The 12,667-nt window shown below is 34.9% G+C and overlaps 1 protein-coding gene across 3 annotated transcripts; it reads left to right on the forward strand.

Annotated features, from left to right (window-relative positions):
* The first annotated feature begins 260 nt into the window (after window positions 1–260).
* On the forward strand, window positions 261–12,401 carry LOC132056381 (LRR receptor-like serine/threonine-protein kinase EFR). 3 transcript variants are annotated; one of them, XR_009414761.1, is made up of 4 exons: window positions 261–413; window positions 1,392–2,874; window positions 2,957–3,365; window positions 11,914–12,401. XR_009414761.1 is itself a non-coding variant. In XM_059448541.1 (3 exons), exons 2-3 carry the CDS (start codon window positions 2,733–2,735, stop codon window positions 3,145–3,147), a joined length of 333 nt encoding a protein of 110 aa, XP_059304524.1. In that variant the 5' UTR covers window positions 264–413; window positions 1,392–2,732; the 3' UTR covers window positions 3,148–3,512. The 3 variants fall into 3 exon arrangements, 2 of the variants coding, with proteins under 2 accessions (XP_059304524.1, XP_059304525.1); XM_059448541.1 differs by lacking the exon at window positions 11,914–12,401 and having other exon boundaries at window positions 264–413; window positions 2,957–3,512; XM_059448542.1 differs by lacking the exon at window positions 11,914–12,401 and having other exon boundaries at window positions 283–413; window positions 2,350–2,874; window positions 2,957–3,512.
* Window positions 12,402–12,667: the final 266 nt, after the last annotated feature.

Consider the following 12,667-nt stretch of genomic DNA (forward strand, 5'->3'; position numbering starts at 1 on the left):
GGTACAATCATGTCGCGGACCCGAACTTCGTAATCTCTAAATGGGAAGTGCTTGTAGATTTGTCCAAGTTACTTTGTTATCATTGAGTCCCTAAACATCGAAGTTATGATTCATTCGAGATAAGCAGGTGATTGTCAGGAAGTGTCAGACTTAATGCGATTTTGCTATCACTTTGGCATATCCGCTGGTAGAGTCTTTGAAATATGAAACCTTTGAAAATATATGTGCCCTTTCCCTTTCTCTTGTTTTCCAATCCGTAGGAAGTTTTTAGATTTTGTATTTTAGGGCTGGTGATTGACTGGCTATTTTAATTTATTTACAGTTCTCAAGGACAGGCGAAGCTCTTGTGATGAGACCACTAACTCCATTGTGATCCATGTTCTTGAAGAGATAATTCCTTCATTTTCAAACAGGTACCTCTGAGTCTGTTGATCTCTTCATAAATTAACCCTCTACATTATCTAGTGTTATTTATTTTGACATGGAAGTTAAAATATGATGAAGGGATGGAAGAGGCTTGACTCAGAAGCTTATTATTAATCTTCTATTTATGATCCAAAAGAAAAAGATCGTCTACTTTACAGGTCCAATGACCAGACAGTTATTGTAGTGTAATCCTGTGGGCAAACCTCAAATTGCTTCGTTCTAATAGATTTTTTTTTTTTTTTTTATATATATCCGTCAATAATAGCTTATAGAATATTCCCAGGAACTGTAAAATTGGCCCCCTCCCCCTTAAAGAAATAAAGAATGTTTTCAAAATGCAGAATTATGACCAATTAGCGCAAAATATGGCCTGTTGAGCTCGGTGCATAAAGTGATGTTATGGAAGGGTAAGTTCAAGTTATTTGGTAAAAGGACTTAAATGGTTAAAGCAACGTCAGTGTATATTGATAAAGGACGGAGGATGACAAATGGAAATAGAATAATTGTACGATAAAGGTTTATCAATATTAACATTCTGAATTGATCTTAAGTGAACATGATTAAGAATCATTTTTAGTTTTGACACAAGGGAAAAAGAACTTTGCCTCTATGCCTGCTTTAACTAGTTCTTCCGGTCTCCATTAGCAGCACTGAATAGAGCTCTTTTGTTTTTGGTCTTAGCAAGTTATAACATAGTATTGTGTAAACTTCCTCTATTGCGATATTAATAGCCAATGTGAGCAAGGACCAAGTATTTATAGTTAAGAAGGTGAACTCACTCAATTTGTCTGAGTAAGCTACTCCCATATGCCTGTGATTTAGTAAAAGGGAAGTAATATTTTTTCTTGGATTTTTGCATTATGAACCAAAAAGAGAAACTCAAGTCGCCTTATAGATTTCTGTGGTATGGCATGTACTTGTTAGTTTAACTGATGCGTAGTTGTCTGCTGGGTTCTTACATACAGCGGTAAAGAGCAACTGAAGGAGTTGTTGGGCGTGAAGTAGCTTCCGAAGCCTCAAGGCATTCATTGGAGCATAGCTCAAGGTCTCAGCTACATAGAAGTCTTGCTAGGTTTAGTCGAGATGATGTCTAGCAAGGACCATGATTCCATTGTCATTGGAAAGAGATTCATTTCATTTGTGATATGCATACATGTAAGTATAGGTTTGAAACTTCTTAATCGACAGGTCGTATTTATGTTAGTTACTAGTTTAGTAACGCACGTGTGTACGCGTTAAGTAATAGATGCATACATAAATTATTACAAAAAAGTTGACTTAAAATAAATGTAATATTTATTTAAATGATGAAATGAATGTTATTATACTGACCCGATAACTTAATTTCAATATCCTATGAACATGTAAATATGATGAATTTCGTTAGTATTTTTATCTCACCTGACAACTTTCTACGAATGATATTGTTGGTTTATATTATGTTCTCTTATGTCATTTTGACTACTTTAACATTTTAAAAAATTTGTTATCGTCATTGATAGTCCTCTTAAAAGTGCAACATATATTTGTCCATGAAATATTATTAAAAATTTAGATAGAGTTCCTAATTTATACCAAAATAAAAATGTAGAAGAGTATAGATAGAGTTCCTAATTTGTACCAAATAATAAAAAGATTTACACCCCCCAACTTTGCTTTGAAAATCAAACTCCCCCCTCAACTTTGAACAATAGACATTCTCCTCCCTTTATCCTATGCAATGACTATTTCACCCTTATTTTTTTCAATCCTCAATTTATGTAATACATTTTTATATTATATATAATATTTATTTATTTATTTAATCTAGGTATTTATAGATGATAGGTCTGTTTCTGGGCACTTCTACCCGAAGATTTCTTATAAAGAGCTCCGCAATGCAACTGATGAATTTTCTTCTGAAAATTTGGTTGGCTCTGGCAGTTTTGGAACTGTTTACGAGGGAACTCTTGGCTCTGATGGATTGGCTGTTGCAGTCAAAGTACTCAATATGCAGCATCGAGGTGCTAATAAAAGCTTCATAGCTGTATGCCAAGCATTGAGAAACTTTAGGCACCGGAACCTCGTTAAAGTCATCACAGCATGCTCTGGTTCTGATTATAAGGGAAACGAGTTTAAAGCTTTGGTGTTTGAGTTCATGCAGAAAGGGAGCTTGGAAGAGTGGCTACATCGAAAAGGGGAAACACAAAGGAGCAGCTTGACGATTCTTCAGAGAATTAATATTGTAGTAGATGTAGCTTCTGCACTATATTATCTTCATCATCAGTGCCAAACGCCTATGATCCACTGCGATATAAAGCCACAGAATGTTCCTTCTTGATGAAGATCTCACAGCTCGTCTTGGTGATTTTGGTTTGGTGAGACTCATTCCTGGATTCAGTACTGAAGCCAACCTGAATTACTTTAGCTCACTTGGAGTAGAGGGAACAGTTGGTTATGCAGCTCCAGGTAAATCCTCAAAACTACTTGGGCAGTAACTGCAGAAAGATTCGAACATGACACTATAATCATGACATGATTGATTTTGCAGAATATGGCACAGGTGCTAAGGTCTCCGTTTTAGGAGATATATACAGTTTTGGAATTCTAATATTGGAGATATTCACTGGAAAAAGACCCCCAGACACATCGTTTCAAGAAAGCTTGTCTGCATCACTTTGTGAAGAGAGCATTACCAAAGGGAGTGATGGAGCTTTTAGACAAGACAGCTTTAGATTGTGAGTTGACAGGAAAAGCAGCCATGGAGAAAATATGTTGGGCCAATCTGAATAAAGAAAAGGTGGAATGCTTGGTTTCCACACTTGAAATTGGAGTTGCATGTTCAGTGGAATCCCCAAGAGATAGATTGACGATGAGACAAGTTAACGGAAAGTTGACACTGATCAGGGACAAGTTCTGTGGGAGCTAAAAAAGGATCAAAGAGGAGATTGAGGGCGTAGGTAAACCGAAGCTTTGAATTTCCTTTTCAGGGGTTTCCTATAGGCGTTATCGCTTTAGGGACTTGTTCTTTGCAACTGCTGCACATTTCAAGGGTTGAATGGCAGTAAAAGATTTTAGCATCGCCAAGGAAAGATGTTTGGCGAATCTTTCATTAAAAAATTGCTTTAGTTTCATTGATTTTTTTTCCAGATTAATAGGTATTGATTATGATGTTCCAACTTTGGGATAAGTGTTATAAAACTATATATAATTGCAAATAAATAAGAGAAGCTAATCAATAACTTTGTAGAGAGGAGGGAGAGATTGTATTATCATCTTTTCTTGTTGTTACAAATGAGAAGGCAAAGCTCTCTATTTATAGAAGAGTTTTGCCTCTCAACCTACAACATATACAACATGTATAAGTTGCTGTACAACTTGGACACAACTTGGCACAACTAATATACATCTTGGCACAACTAATATACAACTTGCAAGTGCAAGTTGTATTTATCACTTTAAGTCAAGGGGTACAATTTACACTTCTACTTATATAATCATTAATAATACATTTAAAATACAACTTGACAAAATGGTTTATAACAGTCCCCCTTGGCTGGTAATACGCATTTCCAACTGCCTCATTAAAAACCTTACCAGGAAAACCCAATGGGACAAAACCATGGTTAAGGAAAAAAGAGTGCAACGCGTATTTTGCTCCCCTGATTAAAGCATCGCTTAATTCTTGAAGATGATGCACTCCGATCTTGAATATCAACTTGTTGTATGTTGAGGTTGGCAGTATAGTTATGATCAAATTTGCCAAATCATCATTTGAACGAACTGGTCGATCACGTATGCCACCATCTCTTGATAGAGTTGCATCGTTGTCATGTAATATTGTTGCAATTACGCCAAGTACATTCTTGACTTGCTTTATAAAAAGCGTTGTTACCTTTCTATTATTTGACATCGGTAAAATAACATGGTATGACAAGAATCCTTCATGGAAATAGATAACATATCTGTATCGAACTCTTATGGAGATCATATGAATGCCCTGTATACCCAAAACACTTGACAACATTTATTAGGATAAACACATTCATGTCGTGGCTTTCATCCGCAATATGCAATTGATCTATTTCAATATCTCCATTTAGGAGTAAAACTATATCATGCTCGTAGTTATAGCAAAATATATAAATGCATCAATTGCACAAATATAGGGTACTTCAGGACCAATTCAATTTTCTCATTTCAACCTCTTTTAGCAAATAATCTACTACCTTTGGAAATTCTTCAAAAGCTCCAATAATATTCAAGTCATCAACTTGCACAAAAGAATATGAAATGTTTTGATTATCATAAAGAGACAAAGGTAAACAGGGTCATCTTTGTACCTTTCGTCAATAAATATTCACTAAGATGATGAAAATACATTCACCTTACGTGATTTAATCCATATAAGGATTATGAACAAGTTTTCCAAGAACTTGTATATGCTTCAGGCATTTTGAATTATTCAGAAATTTTTGAATCTTATCAAGTAAAACATATAGACTGTGACAACATCCATTTAGTAGTTAAATGATGTGACACCTTCTCGATGTACGGACTGCAGTCCGAATAAGCTTTTACGCTTACCAAGATGCATCATATCACTTGGTAATTATTTCTACGTTGGCATGCTTTAAGAGACGTAGAACTCAGATCCTTACAATGTTAGACAATATTGCGCGCCATATTGTACCAAAAATATCGTCAACGAGATATCATTTTGTATCGGTTCGCAATTCGACATAACTTACTGAGATCTCATCACTTCATTATTTTCAGGTACCTGAACCTCCCATAAGATTTCATGAAGTGTTATGTCGTAGGCTCTTCAAGAGCACATTGCCTTCTTATTATGATCGTTTTGATCATTTGCTCATCTCCCTTTTCACGGATTATTACTGTTACACCTCGTAGTTTCGTCCGTTGAGATTCGTTAGGTGTTAGTTGTCCTAATCGTGGAAACTGGAGTTATCTTCTAGGATATATGAGATTATATGTTCCTATATTATGGTTATGGGGGTTTAAGCTCATGAAATAAGTTATGGAAGGATTTTAGGACAAGCGAATTGAGGAAATTAAGTTTATCGGAACTTTGGGAAAACTTGGCAAAAATTTTGGACAGGATTTTGGTCCAACTTGAGAGGGGCATATCTCCTAGAATATTAGGAGTTTTGGTGTGTTTCTTTTGTCCAAATTGAAGTTCATTGAGTCTAGTTTGCAACGCAACAAACCGTTCGTCAATGTGACTTCGGAGTAAAAAGTTATGGGTGTTTTAAGACAGACTGCTCGGGCAGAACATTTTGACGGACCGCAGAAATTTTTGCGGCCTGTCAAATTGTATTTTCCCAGTGTAAAACAGTCACAGTGAGCCATGTTTGGCTGGGCAGTTTGACGGAGTATTTTGACGGACCGTAGGAATTTTGACGGTCCGTCAAAGTCAAACCAGTGAGATTGCCCGACGGGATTTTAAGTTACGCTTTATATATTTCATTTCATATCATTTAGACTCATTTTTTCCCACAAAACAGATCCTTGAGCTCTCCAAAACCCTCTCTCTAGGTCTATAAACTAATCCAAGCCCAAATCCAAGAAAATCTAAAAGACGTAAGAGGTTCAAGTGCTAGGAAGCTTGCTAGGGTTTGTGGAACTCAAGATTTCTTATGGTGTTGATGTTGGAGACTTCACTTTAGTGGAGTAAGTTGATCCAGGACTTGTTCTTAAGTGATTAAGGTAAAATTTCACATCTTTTACATATGGTTAAGGTTGTTTGATTGTTATGCCATGTGGGTAAAGGAAGAAAAGTTGAAATAGAGTTCAAGTATGAACTTGGAAATATTATAAGCTATAGGTTAACTTGAATGGTAATTCTTGGCATGTTAGGAGTATAATCTTGTTGTGGATGTTATAGATGATGTTGAGGAAATATTGTATGTAAGCATATATGGTGTTGTGTTGTAGCCATTGTTATGAATGATCATGAAAAGGAGTTTTGGGATTGGAGGATGCTTAACTTGAATGAAATCTCTTGATTGTGGTATTGTTGATAATGTCATTATTGATTGGGAGTTGTTTTGGAATTTGGTAGAAGTAGATGAAATAGGGGAAATGCTGCCCAATTTTCGCTAGCTTTCGAATTATACTCGTTTGAACTTAAGGATGTCTTTGAAGCCTAACCTTGGTATGAACGCTCTTAAATGTAGATTTCTCGGGCTTTGGAGGTGAATGTTAAGTAGTTAAGAAGACATAAAGGTATGTAAGGCTAACCTTTCTTTCTTAAGGCATGATCCCATTGATGTATACCTTCATGTGAAATCCATAGTATCTTCCATGATGATTTCATTCCTAGAATCACTAAAGCTCATGATCTTGATATTCTCACGATACCATTGGTCCCATCCTATGATAGTTGATCCTCTAAGGAAGGATATAATGAAAATGATGGTGATGATGATGATGTTGAGGACATGTATGTACTCCTATGTATATATATTTATATATTAAAGTATGACTACTAAGAACACCGAGCTTATATGGCCGGGTATAATATCTATCACGCGCACACCACTGCAGTTGGGTACAGATGACGCTGAGCCTTGGTAGGGCTAGGTATGTATAACACCGAGCCTTGTCATGGCCGGGTATGTGAGACACCAAACCTATATGGTCGGGTATGATACTACTATATGTATAAATGGATGAAATGGAAGGTTCCCATTAGAAAAAGGGTAAGTAAATATGATGAACGTCGCTAGAGGTATAAATGGCTCTATTATCCCATGACTCTTCTTTCTTATGTCATCGCTCATGTTTCTATTATGTTATTGATTATGCCTTACATACTCAGTACATTATCCGTACTGACGTCCTTTTGTTTGTGGACGCTGCGTCATGCCTGCAGGTGGACAGGGAGATAGACTTGATCCTTAGGCTGCATATCCAGTGATTGCTTAGAGGAGCTCCATTTGATCCAAAGCCGCAGCTATTGGTACTATTCTTTTGTGTATATATATGGGCATGGCGGGGCCCTGTCCCGTCCTTATGATGATGTTTCATACTCTTCTTAGAGGCTCGTTACAGTCATGTATAGTAGATGTCTTTTGCCTTGTCGGCTCATATTTTTGGGTATATTATTTTGTTAGCCTCGTCGGTTTGTGTATATGTATATGGGGGTAGTTGGTGATGTTGATATAAAAAGTGTTTTAGCCGTGGGAAATGGTATTATTGAGGCATAGAGTTTGTGATAAGCCATGTGGCTCACCTAGACATGAATGTGAATGTACGATGAGAGATGCCCGGTGGGTTAGCTCCGGATGCCCGTCATGGCCCTCCGGTTGGGTCGTGACAATTACATTCGGAACCGATTGGTCTACCATGCTTCATGCATGCTGTAGACTCTGTCCTTCAAGGACATTAGGAGCATTTTGCAGATGAAATATGAAACAGTTAGGTCAGCAAATGCCTCCAGAATTTGACTTGAATTATCTGAGGATCATACTGATGATAATTCACAACATATTTCTTAGCTGCATATTCTCTCCCCCTTATGTTAGAAAAACTAACACATATCCCTATTTTCTTTGGGAAATCCATCTGTGTGCATCATGGTATATCAATTAATCATATACCGCATATTAAAAGCTATAAGATGGAAATATCTAGTTCCTGACCCTGAACCAATTATGAGGGGAGAATTTATCATAATTTATTGGTCTGAAACATACAAGTGTCGTTGTATGCAATATATCATATCTCAGACCAGGTCTGAAACTCTGTTCTCATAAGCAATGGTTTGGCTATATTATGTAGGCATCCAGTGCCAAACCAGTTTACATATAAACCAAAGATTATCAAGATGAATTGTCTTGATTACATAATGCGAAATTGTGCTTGCACTCAATTATTTTGAGCAAGCAACTTCGTAAATGTCAAACTGCCAGTTGACAATAAACGTACATGTGACCGTCTCATAGATGCATCTATTAATTAAGACATCATATTGAAGGTGAAGGGGACCATATTCACCTTTTATATTTTCCAGAATTTTAGGGGATTCAGTCCCAACATTAGCTGGTGTAATCAACTTATCATGAGAACAAGCAACACAAACAAATTCTTGAAGAATGTTCTAGTTCTTCAATATATTTTGAATACTCAATTAGCACATCAGATTTAAATCAGGACGATCAAAATAGTCTTGTCAATTGATAAAATTATTTGTACCCATAAACTTCAAGTTAACCATGACGAGTGCTATTTAGTTTAGTAAACTTCGGATTTACAATTGCATGAGATTTTATGTCAAAACTTTTGGTTTATTGTGACATGTGATCTCATCATGCTCGGGTAACACTTTACACACGTGTTCCTACCCGTAATAAGTTGGAGATATTTAATCTTCCAATCATTTGTAGTCTCAATATGATGACCATTTTTCTCGCTAGTAAACTTCAGGTTTACTACCATTTATTTTCCGATCGTAATAATTATGATCTAGGATGAATGGTACTAGCATATATAAGCTCTTCGAGAGACATCAATTTTTTCACCAGAATCATATATTATTTAGACACTGCTGGTGTTATGATACTTGTGGATATACAATTAGCTCTTCTGGAACCCTTAATCATTAGTTTCTAGTACCAATTATTTTCTAGATACTTCTGGTATCACAAAAGAAAAATTGGTTAGACACTACTGATGTCATGAAAGAAACAGTAATTAAATGGACATTATAAATTGTAAATTACGAAAAGTAAACGTTAAGTTCTAAACTTCAGTATTTCAAACATCTCCTTCAAGGAGACTAGCCATTAACATCTGAATATTTTGTATCAAAGCAGCAACCACATAGTAATCACATCCTTCAGGAAAGGGATACACTAATGTTTATTTCCTTCAAGGAAATCAATAACAACTAACCATAATTTATCAATGTGGTTATAGTAGAAAGCACTTTACTCTGCTTCCTTTTGCTTTAAAATGATACTTCAATAAAATTATTCAAGATGTTTCTACGTACGACAGGTACGTATTGCAATGCCTTAATTTCATACCACAAAAATAACATGTATATTCCTTGTTATTATATCTCTCCAGGAGTTGTATTTCTTCATTCACTTCAGGAAATGAAACTTGATAACTCAAATATGCCTGAAATGCGACGTTCATGAATAGCTCATCATTTTGTCCAAGCACAAGAAGACATGGCTTCAAAATATTTGTCAGAAATTTTCCCCATTCTTTCTACTTCAAGAGTAAAGCTCAAAGCTCTACTACTTCGGGAGTAGAGTTCAAAGATATACTACTTCGGGAGTTGAGTCCAAAGTTTTACTACTCCGAGAGTAGAGTTGAAAGTTCTACTACTTCGGGAGTAGGGTCCAGAGTTTTGCTACTGCAGGAGCAAATTTCTGAGTTTACTTCTTCGGGAGTAAATCATCGAATATCTAGAATATTTCCTTTTAATTATTCCACTTCTTCTGGAGATGAGTCGTGATATTTTCACAACTAAACGCACACCAATCTTATAAGCTTTACTACATCCTGTCACATACACTTCAGGGAATGAATATGTATTATAACAATAATTACAAATTCTTATTCTTCAGGAATAAAACATAATCATCTGAACGTGCCTTAAGCATATCAAATTGTGATAGCTTATAACCTTTTTTTTAAGATATTGCTACTTCGGGAGCAAATTGAGGCATACATATTTAGGTTCCAACAATAAGCCCATAAAAATACTCCCACTTCTGGTGGTTACAGACATAAATAAATTTAATCATAACGAGATTTAATAAATATTATCACTTCGAGTGATCATATATTTCTTGTAAACTCTCATTCTTAGTCATTTAAGGGATATAAAATTAACATCATGATCCCTCGTAACAATATTATTCTTCAGGAACAAATTTAAGACATAAATGATCGAGTAAACCATTAATTAGATCAAAATAATCCAAGTATACAAAATAATTGTAACCAACATCCAAAAACCATGAAGGATGATATATAATATACTACTCATGCTAGTATTCATAGCTCTTTTCCATAAAAGCAATTTTGCATATGGCAATTAATTCCAAATGTCTAATCACAGCTAATAAGATAGGATGAATACCATTTTTATTCAGGCCACTTGGTCAGAATGTCAAAGAACTTGTGTCCCTCGCTATATTAAAAACAACAAAGGGAACAATAAAAAGAAACGAAAATTGCTAAAAGGGATACCTGATGCAGCTCTTACTTTCTTCATCTTTTAAAATATTTGCTCAATAAGGCAGAGTCTCGTGCTGATAACGTGTTATAAAACTATATATAATTGCAAATAAATAAGAGAAGCTAATCAATAACTTTGTAGAGAGGAGGGAGAGATTGTATTATCATCTTTTCTTGATATTACAAATGAGAAGGCAAAACTCCCTATTTATAGAAGAGTTTTGCCTCTCAACCTACAACATATACAACATGTTGCTATACAACTTGGACACAACTTGGCACAACTAATATACATCTTGGCACAACTAATATACAACTTGCAAGTGCAAGTTGTATTTATCACTTTAAGTCAAGTGGTACAATTTACACTTCTACTTATATAATCATTAATAATATAACCAAAATACAACTTGACAAAATGGTTTATAACAATAAGAACAACACTTGTGTATAGAATCTGGAAAATTGCAAGTCCTTCTATGAACACTGTTACCATGACTGAATCCTGTCTTATGATCTCCTAACAAGTCTGATAGAATTTTCCAGTAAATCCATTTCGACAAGAGTAATGCATAACAAATTATACACGAATTTATACAGAGTTTAACTTCAACAGATTAAAGACTCATTTCCACTACTTCGCGCACAGACGTATCTAGCCTACAAGGTTGGGGTTCAATTGAACCCCAAACTTTTGACGCAGAGTTTAAATTTATGTGTAAAAAATTATTAAAATTGCAATAAATAGTAGATATGAACCCCTAACTTTAAAAATATAGCGGGTTCAATGCTAAAAATCTTAAGATTGAACCCATAAAATTTAAATCCTGGATCCGTCTCTGACTTCGCGTATAACTCTTCCATTGTCCGGAATTGGGCAATGATTCACCAGAAATAGAATCAGATAAATCTATCTATATAGAATATGAGAGGTAAAAGAGTAGTAAGATAACAAGTGTCATCACCACAAAAATCAGATTAAAAAAAATGCAACAATTAAATAAAAACTGCAAACTCACGGATACTACCAGAAAGTAAATCATGTTTTTTTATTCCTTCCTTCTTTATAGCAACTGCTCCTTCTTTATAGCAACTACAACATCAGTTTTTGTCTCCTACGGTGGTTTTTTTTTAGAAAAAAAAAAAAAAAAAAAAACTGTCAATCCATAATCAATTTTTTAAACTACTGCCACTTCCCTCATTCCCCTTCCTCATGAGCAGTTTATTCCTCTTTTTAGAGTGTCGTATTTTGCTGATATATGAAGTCTGCGCATGTTCTGCTTGCAGGTATGAATTGTTTATGAAAGTTTTCAATCTATAAGATACAGAAGCAACTCACAAAGAGTAATACACATACTCTCGGAGGGACAACACATCTTAACTTGGATAATGGAACAAGCTTTCGGGAGGAGAGAGATAGTTGCAGCACTTGCATTGATTTTTTCTATCCACAGGTAATCTATCTAATGTTGTCAAATTTTAATAAATATGGAAATACCAACCATTGACAGATCAAATATTAGAGGTTGAAAAATGAAAAGAGAGATTGCAGATGCGATGCTACGAGTTGTTGATTAGCAAACAGTTTTTTTTATTCAATTTGAATTTGATATCATGTAATGTTATAAATTCAGGATCACACAAGGTATATTAGTAACGAAAACTAAGATTCAAAGTTACTTCCAATTCAAAGTTACTTCCAACCTTTTGTATCTGTTTGCTTCCAGAACATATTGCCAAGTTGTTATCAACCAAGTTGAATCAGATTTCTCCAACTTGACAATTTTTCTTTGAATTTTAATTGAAAGATAATTTTTTTTTGAATTTTAATTGAAAGATAATTTTTTTTTAGAATATATGGATAAATTTTTAAAATTTGAATTAAAGATTAAATTTTTGAATTGGATTAACATAAGTATTTTTTTTTTTTTGGGAGACAAGACGCATGCTTCATCTTGTGAGATTATAATAAGTGTTCATGATCAAATTATCTGAAGTACTACAACAAAGTACAACGAATTTGGTTAAACTACAAGTTAGT

Source organism: Lycium ferocissimum, chromosome 5 (assembly GCF_029784015.1).
Source record: "Lycium ferocissimum isolate CSIRO_LF1 chromosome 5, AGI_CSIRO_Lferr_CH_V1, whole genome shotgun sequence".
NCBI classification, from domain to species: Eukaryota; Viridiplantae; Streptophyta; class Magnoliopsida; order Solanales; family Solanaceae; genus Lycium; species Lycium ferocissimum.

Excerpts from the sequence above, each read along its gene's own strand:
- LOC132056381 (XM_059448541.1), top strand. The coding sequence starts at position 2,733 with ATGTTCCTTCTTGATGAAGATCTCACAGCTCGTCTTGGTGATTTTGGT. Across the intron at positions 2,875-2,956 it reads AGTTGGTTATGCAGCTCCAG|AATATGGCACAGGTGCTAAG; the intron begins GTAAATCCTCAA and ends TTGATTTTGCAG.